A 21363-nucleotide genomic window follows, 5' to 3' on the forward strand; every position below is an offset into this window, starting at 1 on the left:
CATCTTTGGAGTTTTGATACTAGGTTCGTCTCTTCCAACACATAAGCATCAATCTACCTCAATATGCAAAAGATATTTTATGACTAAACCGGAGTTGAAATTGTTATTAAATTACACCGGTTTAAGATCAGCACCAAGGGTCAGGACATAACTGACACAGATGAGTTATTATAGGTAGAGAAACCATTCTCATATTTACTTCCTTCTTCCTCCTCTTCCTCTTCTCCTTCTTCTTCAGTATCCCATAGAAATCGAGCATATGAGGCAAGAACATGACTGCCATAAAAACATTTTAATCAAATATATTATATCTATATTTATCATCATCTACTGCCACACCACATAAACATTGAAGATACAGAGAAAAAAAGATCGTGAATGAGATGTCTGTCATTTTCAATACCGTGACCAATCAAAACTTCAAAGGTTGGATACAGGGCGAGTCACATTTGATCCACAAAATCATTTCCGTGAAATGTTGATTTTATCAACAAACCAAAACAATCAATAAAGCTGGCCCTAATAAATACTCAAATGGCCCAATATAAATCAGCAATCTACCCAAAAATAGGTCTAAAAACTTCTGAACTCTGCATCTTGGAGAGACTTTAAAGGAGATCCCAAATCCAAAGTTTAGAGACTTTACTTGCATATATCATTTAGGATTCTAAACAGATACTGAACTGTAAAACAATAATAGTTTATGGTTTTATAACTGACCAGTCATCAGGAGAAGATTGAACAGCTTGATCAAAGTAAGACTGAGCACGAACACCATCTCCGTGATTCTTCCATATCAAACCTCCATACATAGACAACATCTCACCATCTCTCCCATCCTCAGACAACATCGCTCTCTCACAGTACTCCTCTGCTTTTCTCTCATCACCCTTCACCTGCACAATATATAATTAATACACAAAGTTAATAAGATTTAACCAATCAAAAACCCTTTCGATCAAAAAAGAAAAAAACCAATCAAAAACCCAAATTTATACGCAAAAGATCTATTTCAATACACAATATTAATACACGTAATTATTATATTCAACCAATCAACACAGACCAAAGTCCACGTGTTAATTAGACTCGTTACAGTATAGTTTAGCTTTGTCTTTATCTTGTCTCTCTATGTATGTATTACCTCTTTGAGGAAACGAGCGTAGTTAGCGAGTAGAAGAGCGTCTCCAGGATAACGTTGTATCATCTCCTCGTAGTAACCATCAACGCTCCCACCTCCACCTCCGGCACCGTCACCTCCGGCACCACCGTCTCCACCTCTACCGCCAAATCCACCGTTAGAATCTCCTCCCTGATGGAGCCTTGATCTCTCCAAGACCCTGGAAGACGCCGCGTCGTCGTGGTAGACGCCGGACGTTTTGGCTCTGCCCTGAATCGCGTGGAGGTTTCCATCTGAAGAAGCTCTGGGCATTGACTTACAGCCTCGGAGAGAAGCGGAGACGGGACGAGCCGTCGTTGCCACGCGAGCTCCGTTCGTGCAACGCGGAGCTGAGGATTTTTGGGCGGCGCGTATGTTAAGGTCCAGAGACGACGCGCTTCTCAGGATCATTTTTAGTAATCTTCTTTTTTTTTTTAGTGGAGTGTGTGTGAGAGAGATGAAAGATATTTATGAGACTGAAAATATCATCGGAGTATACGTCCTAATCAGCCCCGCTATTTGTTATTACTTTCAAATTGACCCCAAAGTTTTAAAATTTATAATTACATCCCCTACTAATTTGTAACCAAATTCTAGCCATTATAACTTGGGAAAATTGCCAAAACGGAACAAAAATTCAGCATGGTTGTTCCTATAGTATAAAATCATCATTTAGTTGTCCCTTTAGTATAATTTTTTTCATAATCCCAAAACTAACTCTTGGTTAATCTAATTAAACAAATTAAACTAATAGAATTTTGAAAAAAAAATAATAATTAAAAACGTTTAAAAAGAGAAAATAAAAATAAAAACTTTTAACTTTTTAAATAAAAATAAACTTTTTAAAATTTAATAAAAATAATTTACAAATTTTTTTAATAAAAAACGTTAAATCAACCTAATAAAAAACAGTTTACAAAGTTTTATTTTTTATAAAAAGTATAAAATGTAAGTAAACTTTTTAATTTTATCAAAATTTTAATAAAAATAAAAAATAAATTAATTGTATTTCTATAAAGTTTATTTAAAGTTTTTATAAAAAACATTTTGTAACGTTTTATTTTTATTTTTATAAGTTTACAAATTTTATAAAGTTTGTTTAGAGTTTTTATTAAACACATTAAACTAAAAGAATTTTTAAAAATTAATTAAAACGTTTTAAAAAGGGAAAATAAAATAAAACTTTTAACTTTTTTTTAATAAAAATAAACTTTGTAAAATAAAAATAATTTACAAATTTTTTAATAAAAACGTTAAATAAAATTATTAAAACATTTTACGAAGTTTTATTTTTATAAAAAGTTTAAAAAGTTTTTAATAAAACTTTAATTAAATAAAAAAATTAAACTTTATAAAAATAAAAATAAAACTTTATAAATTTTTTTAATAAAAAATTTAAACTAACTTTATTGAAAAACATTTTACAAAGTTTTATTTTTATAAAAAAAATTTAAAATGTTTGTAACATTTTTAATTTTATCAAACTTTTTGCTAAAAATAAAAATTTTAAAACTTTTTTTACTAAAAAAAAAAATTTTAAATTTTTTTTTAATAAAAGTAAAATTTGTAAACTTTTTAAAAATAAAAATAAAACTTCACAAAAAATTGCACCTAACTTCAAAACACCACATGTTGTATAGATATGTATCATATAGAACAAGAGTTTATGAAAAAAAAAATCAAAAGAAAAACTATGGAAAAACCATAGATTAATGAAGAAGACAAGGGAAAATCATTTTTTAAATTTTATTGACAAGTAAAATCGAAAATAACACGTTTTAGGAAGTTAGAAGATTTTTAGGAGATTTTTAGAATATTTCCTTAACTGAAACTTTCATTAATTTTGCAAAAATCAGGTAATCTTATCCGTAAAAGGCGCCTTCTAAAAGTTTAGAAGATTGACAAAAATCCAGAACACGCTTTCTACTTTTAGTAGACGTAAGAGTACATTTTAGAAAACACATTTTGCGGAATTTAGAATACTTAACTAAAATAGAGTATGCATCCAGACAAAAAGCAGATGGCTTTAGGATTAGTAGAATGCGTATTCCACTTATTTAGAAATTTAGTAAATAGTAGAATGTACGTTCTAAAAATAGTAGATGAACATGTTTATTTTAGAAATCGTTTTCTACTATACTTTTTTCGTAGAAGGCACATTCTACCTTTAATAGAACGTATTTTCAAATTTTTATTTATCAATTTGAAGAAAAAAAATATCAGCTTGTGTATATAAGTGTTTTATTAATTGTTTGTATTTTTAATATTTTTTTTGATCCACAAAACTATTTATTTAATTAATTTTCAGAAATACAAAGGATAAAAAGGAGAAAAATTGGATAAAAAAATGATTTATACAAAAGGGACAACACCCTTGTTTTTTTGTTCTCTATTGGCAGTTTTCTCTTATAACTTCGTGTAGAATCCAAAATTACAACTCTATTAGAACGAATCACACTTAATTGAAGATATTAGAGAAAATTAAAAGAAAAAAACTTGAAAGCAGTTTTCTCATCAAACCAAAAATAAATATTTGGCTCAATAATGCTCCTATATTATTGGTTAGAAGTATATCATCTTTAAGACTGAGACCAAGGCCTGCTCAATGAGGCAATTTAAAAAAAAAAAATCTATATTAATATTTTTTGAAAATTTTTGATAGATATTTGTTTTTTTTTCAAAACACCACAAGTATTTTTAAATTTATGATAAAATAAAAATATTTTCATATAAAAGTTTATGGCCTCATTTCTTATATTTAATATAAAAATACAAGTATTTTTAAACAAAATCAGGTCTTATCTATTAATAAATAGGGAGACAACCGATCAGATCTACTTCGCACCGCACCATTTGTCTCCTATCTAAGATGGGCACTTACTGAGACTTGTTAAGAAAACAATTACAGAATTTGATTATTCTTGTCTAAAAAGAATAAATATTCTTGTCAGGAAGTATTTAAATATAATTTGCGTGGACGCAGAAGCACGTAAGTGGATTAAGGAATTTGATTCTGCATAAACAAATAGGCTTAAAGACGAGATCCTTCGCATCTTCAGCCGGTTTCCACTGTCCGTCCAAGAACATGGACACAGGAGTTATTCTCTCTTTAAATAATTGATCAGGAATTAAATAATAGACGATGATGGATTAAGACAATATAACGATGATGTTTGGCTATGTCATATAACAGTTGAAAACATCTACTAATTCGTAAACCGTAATATCAAAACCCAATTTACAAATGAATCGAACATATACGAAATAAATGCAAAATAAATTACAAATGTGAATTATTTTTCTCACACTTCGGACAAAACTAGACCCGAAAAAACATTTCAGACAAGAGAAAGAAAGAAAATCGATTAAAGAAAATCGATTAAAGAAAAAGATTTGATTAAATAAAGCCGTCGGTGAAATAAATTCATTTATTGGTGCAGGTCACAGACTCCATGCAATGAGGGAGGACCCATCTGCACCAGATCATTCCACCCAATTCCACTAGAAGAACAACAGCTAGCTAAGCAGAAGGTATGGATTTGATCCCTCACTCAACAGTCAACACCAACTAAAAAAAGGAAAAAGAAATAATTAATTCCCCAACTTACTCTTTATAACGTTAACAACGCAAAAAGGTCAATACGCAGTCGTATGAATAAAGAGGACTAAGGTCACCACCACTACCATCATGTTCTCCAACTCAGCTTGAGATGCGGTGCCTTCAATTTTAAAAACCTACAGCTGAAGAAAAACGCCATTCTCTCTCTCTCCTCGTTCTCTCTCACACTCGACCTTCCGTTTTCCGGCGGATCACAATCGGAATCTCCACCGTGGTTGTTGCGAAGCGATCAAAAGGATGTTTGACGGTATCTTAGGCCGCGGATTCGCTCCCAAGGGGTTTGTTTCTCTTCTCTCTCTGATTAACTCGTTATCTTCTAATGAACGAATCGATTTGATTGTGAGATTCGATTCGATTCGATTCGGCAGGAAACCACTGATAAAACTGACTAAGAATCGGATCGATGTTCTTCGGAGGAAGAGGACTGCGACGATCAAGTTTCTCAAGGGAGATTTCGCTGATCTTATCTCTAATGGCCGCGACGTCAATGCTTATACCAGGGTAACGTTACTTATTCCTTTACAAGGATTGTTTTAGGGATTTCAGATTTGTTTTTTTTGTTTTTGTTTTTGATGATCTGTATCGTTTTGAGATTTGCAGGCGGGAGGCCTTCTTGATGAACTAAGGCATCTCTGGAATCTTGATTTTGTTGAGAGCACTTGTGATTTCGTGTATAAGCAACTCTCTACCATGCAGAAGATGGAGTAAGTGTTAATTTGCCTTTTGCTTTGCTTTGAGATCTTCATGTTTGGCCAATCTGTAGTTTTGCCATTCACATGGATTTAGGATATTATCTTAATGTAATCTTAAAAATATTTTATGAATAGTTGTTAACATTGTCTTGAGTAGATGAGAAATTTTCTTGTAGATTCTCTGATATATCAACTTGTTAGGTTTTATATTAAAGAATGCCGATCAGGTTGTTTGGAATTTTGTTTATAAATAAAGTCATTACCTCATCTTTTTGGCATTTTCCTTCTCACATTGTTCGTGTGTTGATTAGTGATGTGAAATGTTTTCTGTGGCTTTAGTTAAACATTCTAAAAGGTTGTTGAAGTGCTTTTGTTCTTGATGGCAACATGATTATGTTTTGATTAGTTGATTTGCGCTTGTTTTTTTTCCAGGGAATGTCCAGAAGATTGTCGTGAAGCTGTGTCGTCCTTAATGTTTGCAGCCTCTGGATTTTCTGAATTGCCTGAGTTGCGTGAACTGAGGCAGATGTTTCACGAAAAATATGGAGATTCACTTAGTGTGTTTGTCAACCAAGAGGTAAGATTTTTCTTTTTTCCCCTCATGTATTTATTTTATCAGTTAAACTCATCTGGAAATGTTACAGCATGTATGGTTAAGCACTTACTTGTTTTCCTATAGCTTGTTGAGAATATGACCTCAAAGCCATTCTCGTTGGAGAAGAAAGTGAAGTTAATGGAAGATGTTGCATCGGAGTTCGCTATTCGTTGGGATTCTAAAGCTTTTGAGAAGAGGATCATGAGACATAATGGTAGCTCAGCAAAGGTATGGCGATGACTCATTTGTTTTGAGGGACGGTAAACTTAAATATTTGGAAGGACACTGATTTGTAATTGCTTTTTTTTTTTTTTTTGGATATGTGCAGGAGACACCAAAAAGTACTTACGACAAGCACAAGCCTGTAGACGTAAACATGGCCTTGCCACCAGAAAGGAAAAAGGATGTTGCATCAGAAAGAAGAGATCCTTTGTTTCGACCAGATAATTATCATAACGGTGTCAGAGAACATCAGCATGGGGTAACATCTAAAGATAAGCCAGATGATGTTCGTCACGCCTCCAGATCGGGAAGCAAGGATGATAAGGCGGAAATAAATGAGTTCCATTTGCAACCTAAACAGCAACCTTCCAGAGGAAGACCTCAACCTCTTTTTAACGAAGGTGACACTATAGTGATGAAGATCAAACGTGAGAATCTCGTTCAAGGGATTGGACATCAAAACGGTGAAGCTGCTGCTGCGCCTAAGAAAAAAGAGGTGTCAGAGAAACCCAAGCGTAGCAGCACCAAAACAGAGGACAAGCTAGTTCTTGGCTTTAAGCAAGAAAGTTTCTTCAAAGGATACAAACATGAGAATGGCGAAGAGCATGCGCCTCAGAAAGTGGAAGATAACCTCTCAATGCCTCCAAAGCCAAGGTCGAAAAGAACAGTACCTATAGATTCAGTCCGTAGACATCGCAGCGATCAAGAAAGTAGAGAAAATGCAGTTCCTGTGGGAGAAGGCACAGGAAATGGTTCATCTGGTTGTAACATCAAGGTTGGTGGAGATGAACATGATCCAGCAAGTAAGTTTGAGGAGCGAGAAACAGAGAGAATGATGAAGTCACCCTTGTACAAATCCCTTCCCCCACCTCCGTATGTTAAACCGAGTGGTAAAGCAAAGATTGAAAAACCTGAAGCTTCAAGTAATCCAAAGGCTCGGTTCGATGGTGAAGAAGGAAATATTCCAGACGTTGATAAAAAGGTTTCTGAAGCAGGTCAGCTTAAAGTGAATGACATAGATGATCAATCTCTGAAGCGGCGATCTAGTAGAAGAAAACACAGTATACAATCGGTTGATGGTGATGATGATACAAGAAGCAGCAGAAGAAGGGAACACTCAAGGAAAGGCCTTCAAGTCTTAATAGATGAAGATGAGAATGACAGTGAGGAAAAGATGATGGATAAACTTCTGATGCATTACAGTAAAAAGCCTTCGAGTTATGAAAAGATCAAAGAAGAATCTAAAAGCAGACGTTCACATCATAGAAAAGACGAAGGTGAAGAGATTCATCATCCCGCTCGGTCACTTAGTCTCCCCAGTGAGCAATTTGCCGGACCATCTGAACCCGCAAAGACGTTTGCTCGTGCCTCCTCGTTTCAGCCAGAACGTAGTGAAGCTAAGCACGTTCACCCCAAGTTACCTGACTATGAGGATTTGGCTGCTAGATTTGCAGAGCTAAAAGGAAGGTAATGTTTTGAACAGTTGAGAAATATAGTGTGTCTGTACGAGATTAAAGATTCTATTACCCATTACTCACATCTTCCTATTACTTCCCCATTGTTGGTCTGACACATTGTTATGGACCCCCAAAGAGCTATTGATCATCTGTTTCCGTATGGGTTTCATTTAACATTTTATTAACAAAATTGAAAGGATGTGTTTTTGATTAGAAGAAGGGAAAGCGGTTACCTTTAGTTATTAATTACTGAGTTATTTGTTTGCATCACTATTTAATCTTAACTTTGAAATACTGTATATGTTCAATTAATTATAAGCGACTAATCAACTAAAAACCAAAGATTATTATCTTAAGGATTATATGGGTTTTTCTTAAGTTTATGAATTTAACAGTAGTTATCTCTTATCAGCTCAAAGACAGATAATAATAAAGAACTTTAGGTTAGCACCAACTGTCATCATCAGCTCTTCTCTAACAATGCCACAATTTTAAAAATTAACTTGCTACCCTCCAGTTCTTTTATCAATAACTTATGTTTTGTCAATCAACCTAACCTAACAGTCTGGAGACCAGTAGTTGATGTTAGGCAAGACTAGAAACATCAATGTGATAATGGATCCAAACAAAATTCAGAAAACACCATAGTAATAATATTATTGATAGACATCTTTCTTTTTGTGGCATCTAATGGACATTCTTCTAAGGTGTTGTAAAAGGAAATTTGAAAGTAAAATTTAATCATATTAAAATATCCCACATCACATCCACATAAAATGTTATATGTAATTAAAATAACACTTAGTTGACCAAAAAAAGAATTAAAATAATACTTCAATTATTTAAATAAGTTTTGAAAATAAGCAAACAATATGTAGACACAAATTCAAAATTAATTAAAAAAGTGAACAACAAACACATTTTAGTACATTTGAAAAATCAAAAATAATAGCGAGGGAGAATTTGTAATGGGCCCCAGATCTAAGCCCATTAGTCAACTAAAAAGTTACATTAAAAACCCCTCACGTAGCGTAGCCCAGTCATGCCAACCCTCTCTCTACATTAGCACCACCAAAAAGTCTCCTCTCCACTGCATCCTTTTATTTATCCTGCACCCTCCACACTATCCTACGCACCACCTCCCCCTCCGTCGAATCCACCACCAAAATGGGAAAAGGCGGCGCCCTAAGCGATGGAGTGATCAAGAAGATCATCCTCTCGTACACCTACGTGGCTATCTGGATCTTCCTGAGCTTCACGGTGATCGTGTACAACAAGTACATCCTCGACAAGAAGATGTACAACTGGCCTTTCCCCATCACCCTCACCATGATCCACATGGCCTTCTGCTCCTCCCTCGCCGTCCTCCTCATCAAGGTCTTCAAAGTCGTCGAGCCTGTCTCCATGTCCCGCGACACCTACCTCAGATCCGTCGTCCCGATCGGGGCCCTCTACTCCCTCTCCCTCTGGTTATCGAACTCCGCCTACATCTACCTCTCCGTCTCCTTCATCCAGATGCTCAAGGCCCTCATGCCCGTCGCCGTCTACTCCATCGGCGTCCTCCTCAAGAAGGAGTCCTTCAGATCCGAGACCATGACCAACATGCTCTCCATCTCCTTCGGCGTCGCCATCGCCGCCTACGGTGAGGCCAAGTTCGACACCTGGGGGGTGATGCTTCAGCTCGGGGCTGTTGCCTTCGAGGCGACGAGGCTTGTTTTGATTCAGATCTTGCTCACCTCCAAAGGAATCAATCTTAATCCGATTACTTCCTTGTATTACGTGGCGCCTTGCTGTTTAGGGTTCTTGTTTTTCCCGTGGATCTTCGTTGAGCTGCCGATTCTTAGGGAGACGTCGAGCTTTCACTTCGATTTCGTGGTGTTTGGGACTAACTCTGTGTGTGCGTTCGCTTTGAACCTAGCTGTTTTCTTATTGGTGGGGAAGACGTCTGCGTTGACGATGAATGTGGCTGGTGTGGTGAAGGATTGGCTTTTGATTGCGTTCTCGTGGTCTGTGATTAAGGATACGGTTACGCCGTTGAATCTGTTTGGGTACGGGGTTGCGTTTTTGGGGGTTGCGTATTACAATCACTGCAAGTTGCAGGCGTTGAAGGCTAAGGAGGCTCAGAAGAAGGTTCAGCAAGATGAGGAAGCTGCTGGGAAGCTTTTGGAAGTGAGGGAGAGTAGTGAAGGTGCTGGAAAGCGTGATGAAGCTGAAGACTGATCGTGTATGAAGGAAAAGGTTTTGTGGATCTGATTGATGTGTGAAAAGCTTTAGAGGAATAAGAGCTGAAAGGGTGGTTGTTAGGATGATTTTGGTTAGCTTTGGAGGTGAGTTTTTCAGCAGGGTTTTTGCACATCTTTTCGGGTTCTCACTACTTTTGCTTCATCGTATTTGTCTTAGGGTATGATTCGTGTCATTCTCTGTTCGTTGAGTTTTCTTTTTAGTTGCTAAGTTATGGGTCTAATTACTATTTGATGGTACAATGTCTTAGTGATGCTTTTACAGTATTACCACACGAACCTTTGTTTTTCTATTGGATCTTTGTTATTTCTTCTTCGAGTCTGTGTCGGTAACAGTTGTTTCAAGTAGTTTACTTTATAACAGCTGTTCGGTTCTTTGTTTATTGTCGAGATAAATTCGTTTGGTGGTGTCGAACATGAAAACTGACTCGCTTGTGTCAGAAAACGTGTTTAAAAGTTACAAAGCATATCACAGACAGCTCTCTACTTAAAATATGAGACAAGGAACGTGAAGGCCCGTAACTTGAATCCACGAAGTCGTTCTTATTGAACCACATCAATCCGTAGATCTACGAGAACACGGGGTTGTTACACTTATCCTTGCATCATATAATAATCTCTATGTATGTATGCTGTCTTCTGAAACAATTATTTTGAATTTACTTGGGCGAATGTTTAACCAGCGAGCGTTGATCGAAATAAGAACTGAAGTGGGCCTAAACCAAAACGGGAATTCAGCCAAAAAATAAAAAAAAAATCATGAAAATTGCCAAAAGAAACATGAATTTTAGGGCTGACAAAAAAACACAAACTTTTCATTAACTTTTGAATTAATTAACAATGTTTTCGTTGACTTGCCAATTTAGCACGTCGTCAGCTAATTTAACAGAAAAAATAACATCGTTAAAAGTTGATGTTAAGCGAAACGACGTTATTTTGAAATGAGATGAAACGCATTCATTGTATGTACTAACGCATTTACTTTTATTGGATACTCATTTTGAATATAAAAAAATTATCTAAAAACTTAAAAAGATCTTTAAAATTTCTAAAATTGAAAAAATAATTCCAAAAAAAGAAATTTTCATTTTTTGGATTATAAAAGAAATTTGAAAAAATAAAAAAAAAATTGAAATAATATTCCAAAAAAAAATATAAAATATTTTGAATCTGAAAACATATAATCAGAAAATATATATATATAAAAAAATTATTACAATTTTTGAATGTTTTTATAGTTTCAGATTATATGTTTTCAGATTTGAAAATTTTTATCCCTTTTTTTTTGAAATTTTATTTTTTCGAATTTTGTTTTTCAATTTTTCTTTTTATAATTTGAAAAATGAAAAATTTCCTTTTTGGCATTTTTTTTTTATAAAAAAAAATAAAAAATATATTTTTAATAAATTCTGATTTTTTTCAGATTCGAATTTTGTATAACTTTTTGATATTTTGATTTTTTTTTATTTTTCGATTTTTATCTGAAAAATGAAAATTTTCTTTTTTTGGGGAATTTGTTTTTATAAATGAAAATATTGGAAGATTTTTGCTTTTTAAGGAAAAATAAAATTTTATTTTTACTTTTAGTTTCAAAATTAATTTTATAAAAAAATTCTTTATTTTCATATTTTTGGAATTTTAAAAACTTTTTAAATCTTTAGAGATTTTTTATATTCAAAATCAGTACCAAATAAAAGTAAATGTGTTAATACATACATTGAATGTACCACTAGCCTAGTGACCACTAGCCTAAGGTAAAATATCTTGCCATTTGATCTAAACAACTTGGGTTCGAAATCCGATCTCTTCATATTTTTATTTTCAAATAGTGTAAAACGAAACGACGTCGTTTTACTTAAAGTCAACAGTTAACGTTGTGTTAAACCCAATTTTATACTCTTTAAGATTAGTTGTCCGATGGAGCGGCTAGTAGAACGGTTCGGTCTGGCAACTAGGGTTTAAAATAGGGAAGAGACATCACGGATGAATTAATTTAGTTAATTTCTCTAATACTTCACAGTTCACATGATGACAGATGACTTAACAACAGAAGTAAAGTAACACAAATGGTGCTTTAATAAAGCGTCTTGTTGTTAGGTTCATCGGAGACAACAATCACATGCTCTTTTATTACACTTAATATTTGAATGTATACGCCTCCATTGATCACAACTAACTAAGCATTGTACAATACGTAGGAACTACACAAGTGCACGAAGGCTTTTGGGTTAAGTGTATGAAACAAAAGCATATCAAATAAGCAACCTGTAATTGCGGATCTAAGTGTTTCCACCCAACTTTTTGCTTTAGGTTGATTGAGATGTGTCTAGGCCTGGGATTCTGACCCGAACCGGACAGTCCGAACCGAACCGAACCGAAAATTATGAAATTCGGTTATCGTTCGGTTATTGAGAGCAAACCGATCGGAATGATTTTACAAAATGTTCGGTTAGTGCATCGGTTCGGTTCGGTTCATGATATCCGATCGGTTAACCGATATTTAACCTAGGTATATATATGTATCTTATTAACCTAAACAAACCTAATCTCTCTTTTCGTCCTCAAACTCGAGCGGCAGCTTCGTCGGATTCTCAACCCTAGCAACTCGTCTTCTTCGTCTGATTCTTCCATCTTTTCGACCACTCTCTGTTCTGTGTAGGTAAGTTCTTCACTCTCTTCTCTAGTTATGTGTATTTTTTGAGTTTGTGATTGATTTGACATTTAGGGTTTCTGTCGAAATCAATAGGGGCTAATGATTTGGCTTAAATGATGGGTCGATTATCAGTGTGAGAGTGTCTCTTAGTGTTTGATTTGGATCGAAGGATGAGTTTGGATAGATTTGAGATTTAGGGTTCTTGTTGAGATCTGTAAATTACAAGAGGCTAATGTCTCAAATTTTTTTTTCATTGTCGAGATCTGTAAATTACAAGAGAATCTCATCATTAGAGTTAAAGGTAATAATGTCAATCTATCTCAATTGTTTTGTGTCTCTTTTGTGTATTTGTTTTGCTTTTTTACTGATTTTCTACGTTTAATAAGTTGCAGGTCGGAGTTCAAGCATTATGGTGACCCTTAATTTTCTATTGTTTTGTTTGTTGGACATTATAAGATTTGTTGGACATTATAACTTTATAAGATTTGAGTCATAGATTCATAGATTTAGAATGCTGGATCTTCATTGAGAAAGGATGAACAATATGTATGTTGGTTTTTGCTGTATATGTTTTTTGGCTGATAAATTTGGATTTTACAGGTCATAACCGAGAAAATTAAATTAACTCAAAAACCGAAGATAACCGAGAAAACCGAAAAAACCGAGTGTAACCGAAAAAAATATTTTTTTTTGCTAATTATTATAGAAATTCGGTTATTTTCGGAAATAAATTGAAAACCGAAAATAACCGACTTCCGAACCGAATCGAACCGAATTTAATTTCGGTTTTCTTCGGAATCAGTTTTAAAAATTACGGTTAACCGAAAACCGAAATTTCGGTTCGGTTCGGTTTCGGAAAACCGAAATCGCAGGCCTAGATGTGTCTATGGGGCTCTTATTTTGAGAGAGTATTGAACATATAATTGATTGAAAGTTTACTTAACCATTCTCTCTTTTCGTATTTAAAAAAAAATTATCATAGCTTACAAATACATACAAATTATTTTCTTTCAAATTGAGTTTGTGGAGCTTGGGTCATGTTTGTTCATATTCCACAAAAAACGATAACACTTCTTCCACGGCTCTACATTTTAACGTCGGCAATTATTTCGTGGGGTTATATTAGAAAAGGAATATTATCACATAACAATAATAATATAGATTTAGGAAAAAATGTTATTAAAAACAAAAAAAAAGAACTAAACGCCGTCTACGTCCCACCCAAACCCACTGACTCCACCCACCTACCAACCCCAAATAGGGCAAAAAAAAAAACGGACTGCTTAAAACCCTAAGCTTAACTAAAGAGACGACGACCCTTTTGACTGTGAGAGAGACATAACATACTCTCTCTTTCTCTCGTCTCTTCACACGTTTCTCGTCACACCCCATCTTCGGAAAGTTCGTTCCTTTCTTTTTTTCTTTTTCTCTGTGTTAAAGTTCCTCACTTTCAGACAGCCAGAAGCTTCTTATTGTCTGAGAGCTATGGGGAAAACTGGAATCCAGCTGTTTGACGATTCAAGGAACGGTCTTTTCTCCGTTTCCGATTTGGGATGTGACTGGAGCTTAACCGGCGTTAACCACCACCACCACCACTCAATTGGTGCCCTCTTCGCCAGCGTCAACCAAACCAATCCATTGGGATCCGGGTTCGGTTCCGGATCCCTCTCTTCTCCGGATCCTTCCCACACCTTATCCGCACAGCTCAATGGGAAAGTGGAAGAGTGGGAAGAAGAAGTAATTAATGGCGAGAAGACGAAGAAGAAGAAGAAGAATGGTGGTGGTGGTGGGCTGAAGCTGAAGATAAAGGTCGGCAATCCTTCCTTGCGCCGGCTAATAAGCGGAGCCGTGGCTGGAGCCGTCTCGAGAACCGTGGTTGCTCCCTTGGAGACCATCAGGACGCATCTGATGGTGGGAAGTGGCGGCAACTCCTCCACTGAAGTGTTTGGTGATATCATGAAACATGAAGGTTGGACTGGTCTCTTCAGGGGTAACTTGGTCAATGTCATTCGTGTCGCTCCTGCTCGTGCCGTCGAGGTATACATACCACAATGAATCACACCAAGTAGTATTATTGTCTTTGAATTGGAATGGTCAATGCTTTGACCATTCTTTTTTGTATACTATTAATGATAGTCTCTCGTTGACTTTTAGAGAATGAGCCTCTGGTACTCTTTTTTGTGTATGTGCAGCTTTTTGTATTCGAGACAGTGAACAAGAAACTGTCACCAGAACATGGAGAGCAATCCAAAATCCCAATCCCAGCTTCATTACTCGCTGGTGCTTGTGCTGGAGTTAGCCAAACTCTCTTGACTTACCCTCTCGAACTAGTCAAGACTCGTCTTACCATTCAGGTTTTGGCTACTTTCTGTTTTAAACAAAATTTAAAAAGTTATGGTTCCATAATTTAGCTTGAATGATTTGAGGTCTTAGACTAACCATGGTTTAGTTAATGCGCGTTAATCTTGTCTGTCAAACTAATTGCAGAGAGGTGTTTACAAAGGGATATTCGATGCATTTGTGAAAATCATACGCGAGGAAGGACCCACAGAACTCTACAGGGGTCTTGCTCCTAGTCTTATTGGAGTTGTTCCATATGCAGCCACCAACTACTTTGCATACGACTCCCTTAGAAAAGCATACCGGGGCTTTTCAAAGCAAGAGAAGATTGGGAACATTGAGACTCTTCTGATAGGTTCTTTAGCTGGTGCACTATCGAGCACGGCCACTTTCCCTCTCGAGGTGGCTCGGAAGCATATGCAGGTTGGAGCTGTTAGCGGGAGAGTTGTGTACAAGAACATGTTGGATGCTCTGGTGAGCATACTTGAGCACGAAGGTATTCTCGGTTGGTACAAAGGTCTTGGACCTAGTTGCTTGAAGTTGGTTCCTGCTGCTGGAATCTCTTTCATGTGCTATGAAGCTTGCAAGAAGATACTGGTCGAGAACAACAACCAAGAAGCCTGAGTTTTGGAATTGCATGGACTCTCTCATGGCGATTTTTTTGGGTTTTATCAGAGCAACACAGTGCGTATATTAGGATTCATAGTTCTAAATTTACACAATTGATGTTGAGGGGGATTACGAAAGATTTTCATTTTTACATTGTGTTGTTGGATTCTAGACTGATCTGTTTTTGATTCTAATAAGTTTTATATGAGTTTACATAATATTTTTGTATTGTTGTAAAGAACAACAAAGCTTTAGCATTGTGAGAGAGTGACTGTAAACAGGGGTGAAGCAATAAAAATACATATAACAAGATGAATAACAATTATATTATGTATCATTTGGTTTCCACATTATCATCTCCACTGGGAAAAAACTACAACATACCGAAATAAATAAGATCATCACAACAGTGACAGCCACCAACAGTTTCAAAACTAATCATTTGACACTGAGTCACCACCATAACCGCCTGGTTCACCATAATATGCACACAAAATGTAATATAAATAGGGGTCTAAAAGACACCTCCTGGGACGGCATTGGGATTGGCCTGTGGAGTGACAGAGACGAATGGATTGATCCTGACCCAAAGCAGCGAAAAGATGGAGGCGAGAAGAACAGACCACACAATGACGATGGTTGGCGTTCTGTTCTGTCTTCCCAGTAGACCTTTCAAGAACGGGTAGAGATGAGCAATGACCCATAACGCGAAGAAAAGCTTCCCAAAGAGCGGACCCCATGACTGGTACCCGCTGTTCACAGCATAGGAGACACCAGCCACAATGCCTATGAGGTTCACAACTAGGACAGTGGTTGGTGGAATGAGAAGAGCTGTCCATTTGAAGATGTAAAGCTCTGCGAAATCCCCATCTTCGTCCGAGGCTTTGGATGTGACAGTGAAGTTAGTGTCGATACCGGCAAGTACCTTGAGCAGACCTTGGAAGACTGCAAAAAGATGAGCAGATGTGCCACCGATGACCCAGAACTGCTCGTTCCTCCACCAGTCTTCAATGCTCACACCACTCCATCTCAACTCCAAGATTCCAGTCACAGCAATTGAGATAAAGAGTAGAATGAACCAAATACTCGCGTAGTTGCTTATCTGCAACAATGTTGTTATAGCTTTTAAAAACCAGATGATGAAGATAACAATTCAAAAATGATAAACATGAGTGTGGTTTGTTTTACGAACCTCAGGTATGATGAACTTGTCGGTGATGAGGCAAAAAGCTGGAAGGATACAATAGGCGATGAGAGGGAGAGCTGTAATAGGGTAGACAATGGTGTTGATGTAAGCGAGCCTCTCCAAAAGTCTCAACCTTCCTGTATAGCCATACCAGATGGGCAATGTCTGCTCAAAAGAATCTCGATAGATCCCAATGCCCATCGAAGAACTTGGTTCAAACGATCAGAAAGATTGATTGGTGCAGATCCCTTGAAGGCAGGTCGTGGAGGATTGCAGTAGATAGACATCCAACCACGGGCATGCATCTTGAACCCAGTAAGAATATCTTCTGTCACTGAACCGTAGATCCAACCAATCTAGCAAAAAAATGGCACATAAGATGTAATTAGAGAGATGAGAAAGAGAACAGAAGAAGAGTATACGTGACTGCATTTAGTAAACTTACCTCTTTTCCCCATTCACTCTTGTCCTCGTAACCACAGCTTATAACATGAATAGCCTCCTTGAGAAGAGTAGCTGGATTGGTTGTTGGTGGAATGCCACCTTGTTCCATGAAGGTGGCCGCAATAAATACTGGCGACTGACCAAAACGCTTCTCTACACTCTTCTGGGACATTAGAATAGACCTATCATCGTCATATCCTGCATAAACAAGACTTGTAAGTTGCTATCATCATCACATGAACACTTAAAATTGCTTCAGTATAAGCTCAATCAAACCTTCGAAACCCTCATCGATGTCATCCATGTTGAAAAGTGGAGCATTGGAGTTACTTCTGCTGATGCCTCTCCTTTTTTGATCATAGCTATACTTCTTGCTGTTCTTTCCTTTCTTCCTTGAGCCGCAGCAGCTCTTGACAATGATATTTGGTTGTAAATCTTCCTCTGTCAAAACAGGATCATATCCATATAGAGCTTGCCTATTGAAACAACATCCAGTACCCACATATACTGGACCTTGGATACCATCTAACCCCTTCAAGTTAATCTGCAGAAGGTAACAAACATCTAAGTCAGGCCACTGCCAGAAACGAGTAAATCCAACAACAGACTGTGAATGGGGGGGGGGGGGGGGGGGGGGGGGGGAGAGAGAGAGAGCGAAGCTCACATCGAAGAAGACAATATTCCTGTTGGCATATCGATCGTGCAAGTCAATACCATCGAAACGCTGTGGGAACTGGACATAGCAGCACTTCTTTCCATAAGCAGGGTCCATCAAGAAACACATAGCTTCTTTGATAGCCTTGCTGTTGTTGAAGTAATGATCACAATCCACGTTCAAAAGATATGCTCCATTGGTAAGAACAGCAGAAACACGGATCTGTCGAAGTAAAGAAAAGCTAAATCAGAGGCACTGAACAAGAGAGAAAAATAGAGGAAGCAGTAGGATCTCGAAAGTTTAACAAACCAAGGCATTCATAGCTCCAGCCTTCTTGTGATGTTGGAATCCAGGCCGCTTTTCACGAGAAACATAGATGAGTCTAGGCAGTTCATTTCCATCGGTATCCAGACCTCCACTGTGGCCTAAGAACACCTGAAAATTGGAACAAAAACGATGCAGCATAAACAAAATGTCCTGAGATTGTTGCCTTTCACTCTCGCAGTAATAATTATTAAGGGATTGCCCTCTCCGTACCTGGATCATTCCAGGATGATCTCTAGTGTTGTTACCAGGCCAGGGAGTACCATCCTGCATCGTCCAGCCTTCTTCAGGGACTTTCTGTGCTTTAGCAACAAGTGCATTGATCCTCACCTTAAACTCTTCATACTCTCTCTGTCATTACAAGCCAAGGAAATACTTTTAGTCAATCTCTAGTGTCTCTATAATGGGTGAGAAGCAGATGGGATTATTCAAGTGACCTTCATAGCTCGTCGCTCTTTAACAAAAGAAGGCTGGATCTTGTCCTTCAAGTAATCTATCTTCTGCTGAAAATAGAATTCAGGGGCCCTGGGTTCAATGCTGAATTTCTTGCAAAAAGGCACCCATTTCTTTGCGAACTCAGCAGTTTCAGAAAGAGATTCGAACGTAAGCATCGCTGCACCATCATCTGAAACATAACAGGCTACTTTATCTACCGGGTAGTCCACGGCAAGAATTGAGAGAACTGTGTTTGCCGTCACAAGAGGAGGCTCTTTCAGCGGGTCCACCGTACTAACAAACACATCAACAGGTGTAAGCTGTGATGGTTCACCATCTCGATCATATCTACAAGGAAACCATAACCAAACCATTAAACAATCAAAACTGTGTAAGAAGGTATCAAATTAGGACACATAATATAAGATAAGAGTAGGGATGCATAGACCTAGAGACCAACCTTATAGCGAGACGGTCAAGATAAGTCTCTCTGTTAATGGGTACCATTGGGAAACTGATCAAGAAGCCAGGAAAATGCAAACCAGATCTCACAAATAACTGAGGTCAACCACAACGGATATGCATCTTTCACAGGGTGAGTTGTACGGTATTGCAAGAAGAATCCCAAGATGATAAGCCGGAGAATAATCACAACCCGGTAAGGTGTCAGATGAGAAGGCGGGATAGGCACAATACGGCTCATAGGAAGTCGCGTATCATCAGCCCTGTAAGCACAAGATCCATAATTAAGTGGACGGAAACAAAAATAAACACACACTGAAATTTGAATATGAGTTGGAATGTTGTAACTCCACATGCACATTGCAAAAATGAAGCAAGAAAGACACTGGATCTACTATATAGTACTACAACTTACATTTGGAGTTCTTCGCCGTTGGAACCAGTCCCTTCAATTTCTCCTCCTTTCCCTTCATGATATTTACCAGTCATCTGCAACATATTCTTCTCCTGTTTCAGCTTCCAGCCTTCAACCCTTTCTTTCCAGTCAACATTTCCAAGCCCATAAGAGTTCAAGTCTTTTGACGGGTCCACGATCCTTACAGGGACTGCATAGAAGAAGAAGAAAAAACAAAATGAATATGAATCACATCTAAGAAAAGGCCTGGCTGGGTGCACAAAGCATAAATATATGAATACCAGGTTGGCGTGGGTCAATGTATGGAGATGAAATGGCGTTCCTGTCACCAGGCCCCAAAGGACCTGATGTAGTTCGCACAGATTGTGTATCAGGCGTGCGAATTTCCCCAGAAACCTGTGTGTATATAAAAGAAAGGTCAAGCGTCTACTGAAAACAGACACAACTAATGGTTATTTCTGATCTATAGAATTATTAAGCAATACAAAACACTCTTAAGAGTCTTAAAAAGAAAATGTAGGTCCATATACCGTATGGCCATGGGTGAGAAGAGGAATTGGCTGAGATTCATGTCTAGAGGAGGAAGAAAACTCTTCACGGCGTCTGGGTTTGTTAGCTCCCTGGGCGTAACTGAACTCATTCTCAATATCATCAACATCATCCTCATCCTCATCTCCTTCAACACGAGGACTCCCTGCAACATTTCAAACAAAAGATTTAACAAAGACTAAAATACAAAAAGAAAGAAAAAGGAAAAGAAAAAAAAAAACTAACCCCTGAGGCGTCTGTATCTAGTCTTGCAGTGAGGGCAGCACTGAGTTCCATCTTTCCTCTCGTACTCATAGCAAGGACGACACACAGGGAAGGCACATTCATTGCAAGCAACAAAGAGATCTCCAGTTTCAGTGAGACCAGCGTGGTCACCACAGATCTGACATATCTCACGATCCATATTCTTCAAAGGTTTTGACTGCAACGTTGTACCATTGTTAGTTTATGGAATATAAGATACTTACAAACAATTAACAAGAACCGTCTACAAAATCAATGCGGATCTAATAGATCTAACTGATCAAAATCTCAGTAAGTAAAGTACTGAACTTTGAGAGGCAATGATTTATTAAAAGAAGCTGAACAGTTAGATCGTTAGATCAAGAATCAAACTCCACCGACAGTTAACGTAATTAAGAAAAGATGCGTTTTTAAAAATTCATAGATCTGACAATGATCACTTAAGACAGCAATTGAAGTCTTGAAGCAGAAAAGTTACTATTTTTAGAAACTTCAGATAGACTAACCAACTACAAAACACTAACAGAAAGCGAAATCTCAGTGAGGAGATCTGAATCTCAGTTTCCATGATCCAACATTTGATGCGATTTAGAAGAAGAAAAAAAAACGGAGAAATCAAAGATGAGATCTAGAGGGAGTAAGCAAAAAATGGAAACGAACCCCGCCGTCAGATTCGTGACGGATACGAACGAGCTCGTTTCTCCGGTAAGATCCAGCAACCAAGCCGGAACTCGCCTCCATTGGTGATGAGTCAAGTCAACGAGCCACACCGACAAACACAGATATAGAGAGAGATTACTACTTCAATTCTCTTGCCCGATTCAATACGGCATCTCTCGAAAACCCTCTCGGAAGATGTTCACACTGACACACTCTCTCTCTATCTCTTTTGTCTGATTTGAGTTTTAACAAATCTGCTTTTGCCTATTTAATCGCTCTGTCTGTGTTTGTTTCTTTCTTTTATTTTTTATAATGACAGGTGGAGTGGATATTATTTCACCGGAAGTGGTGACGGTAGCCTCTTCGTCTCCTGTTTCTTTGGCTCGGCTCGTTATCGGCTTTGG

General features: G+C 37.2%; 5 protein-coding genes and 1 long non-coding RNA gene across 6 annotated transcripts; 4 read left to right on the top strand and 2 right to left on the bottom strand.

The window, feature by feature from the left end:
* Positions 1-64: 64 nt before the first annotated feature.
* LOC108842400 (uncharacterized) lies at positions 65-1602 on the bottom strand. The gene is made up of 3 exons (XM_018615299.2): positions 1145-1602; positions 721-896; positions 65-276 (listed from the first exon to the last, which is right to left on the bottom strand). Exons 1-3 carry the CDS (start codon positions 1568-1570, stop codon positions 141-143), a joined length of 738 nt encoding a protein of 245 aa, XP_018470801.1. The 5' UTR covers positions 1571-1602; the 3' UTR covers positions 65-140.
* Positions 1603-4801: 3199 nt separating this feature from the next.
* Positions 4802-7913, top strand: LOC108843186 (uncharacterized). Its single transcript, XM_057003523.1, has 6 exons — positions 4802-5056; positions 5147-5279; positions 5379-5482; positions 5903-6047; positions 6150-6293; positions 6394-7913. The coding sequence occupies exons 1-6, from the start codon at positions 5016-5018 to the stop codon at positions 7756-7758; spliced, it is 1932 nt and encodes a 643-aa protein (XP_056859503.1). The 5' UTR covers positions 4802-5015; the 3' UTR covers positions 7759-7913.
* Positions 7914-8783: 870 nt separating this feature from the next.
* On the top strand, positions 8784-10367 carry LOC130508195 (probable sugar phosphate/phosphate translocator At4g32390). The gene has a single exon (XM_057003524.1). The coding sequence runs from the start codon at positions 8912-8914 to the stop codon at positions 9962-9964; it is 1053 nt and encodes a 350-aa protein (XP_056859504.1). The 5' UTR covers positions 8784-8911; the 3' UTR covers positions 9965-10367.
* A 1950-nt stretch (positions 10368-12317) lies between these two features.
* On the top strand, positions 12318-12973 carry LOC130508198 (uncharacterized). The gene is made up of 2 exons (XR_008942761.1): positions 12318-12643; positions 12899-12973. It is a non-coding gene; the product is annotated as an uncharacterized LOC130508198 (long non-coding RNA).
* Positions 12974-13889: 916 nt separating this feature from the next.
* LOC108839777 (adenine nucleotide transporter BT1, chloroplastic/mitochondrial) lies at positions 13890-15804 on the top strand. The gene is made up of 3 exons (XM_018612551.2): positions 13890-14674; positions 14830-14991; positions 15125-15804. Exons 1-3 carry the CDS (start codon positions 14123-14125, stop codon positions 15599-15601), a joined length of 1191 nt encoding a protein of 396 aa, XP_018468053.2. The 5' UTR covers positions 13890-14122; the 3' UTR covers positions 15602-15804.
* Positions 15805-15890: 86 nt separating this feature from the next.
* LOC108839776 (cellulose synthase A catalytic subunit 1 [UDP-forming]) lies at positions 15891-21254 on the bottom strand. The gene is given in 16 exon segments (XM_018612550.2): positions 15891-16688; positions 16779-16927; positions 16930-17128; positions 17218-17414; positions 17493-17760; positions 17881-18093; positions 18181-18306; positions 18409-18546; positions 18633-18978; positions 19091-19132; positions 19134-19355; positions 19508-19697; positions 19789-19903; positions 20038-20201; positions 20282-20477; positions 20960-21254. Coding segments are annotated over 16 exon segments (3234 nt in total). The 5' UTR covers positions 21041-21254; the 3' UTR covers positions 15891-16100.
* Between the last annotated feature and the right edge of the window lie 109 nt (positions 21255-21363).

The sequence above is a fragment of the Raphanus sativus genome, chromosome 2, assembly GCF_000801105.2.
Source record: "Raphanus sativus cultivar WK10039 chromosome 2, ASM80110v3, whole genome shotgun sequence".
Taxonomy (NCBI): Eukaryota; Viridiplantae; Streptophyta; class Magnoliopsida; order Brassicales; family Brassicaceae; genus Raphanus; species Raphanus sativus.

What these genes read in the sequence shown, in the direction of transcription:
- LOC108842400 (XM_018615299.2), bottom strand. Translation starts at nt 1,570, where the DNA reads ATGATCCTGAGAAGCGCGTCGTCTCTGGACCTTAACATACGCGCCGCC. An exon ending in ACGCTCGTTTCCTCAAAGAG is followed by an intron (nt 897 to 1,144) that starts GTAATACATACA and finishes TATATTGTGCAG; the next exon opens with GTGAAGGGTGATGAGAGAAA. An exon ending in CAATCTTCTCCTGATGACTG is followed by an intron (nt 277 to 720) that starts GTCAGTTATAAA and finishes TTTTTATGGCAG; the next exon opens with TCATGTTCTTGCCTCATATG.
- LOC130508195 (XM_057003524.1), top strand. Translation starts at nt 8,912, where the DNA reads ATGGGAAAAGGCGGCGCCCTAAGCGATGGAGTGATCAAGAAGATCATC.
- LOC108843186 (XM_057003523.1), top strand. Translation starts at nt 5,016, where the DNA reads ATGTTTGACGGTATCTTAGGCCGCGGATTCGCTCCCAAGGG. An exon ending in CGCGGATTCGCTCCCAAGGG is followed by an intron (nt 5,057 to 5,146) that starts GTTTGTTTCTCT and finishes TCGATTCGGCAG; the next exon opens with GAAACCACTGATAAAACTGA. An exon ending in ATAATGGTAGCTCAGCAAAG is followed by an intron (nt 6,294 to 6,393) that starts GTATGGCGATGA and finishes GGATATGTGCAG; the next exon opens with GAGACACCAAAAAGTACTTA.
- LOC108839777 (XM_018612551.2), top strand. Translation starts at nt 14,123, where the DNA reads ATGGGGAAAACTGGAATCCAGCTGTTTGACGATTCAAGGAACGGTCTT. An exon ending in CTCCTGCTCGTGCCGTCGAG is followed by an intron (nt 14,675 to 14,829) that starts GTATACATACCA and finishes GTGTATGTGCAG; the next exon opens with CTTTTTGTATTCGAGACAGT. An exon ending in AGACTCGTCTTACCATTCAG is followed by an intron (nt 14,992 to 15,124) that starts GTTTTGGCTACT and finishes AACTAATTGCAG; the next exon opens with AGAGGTGTTTACAAAGGGAT.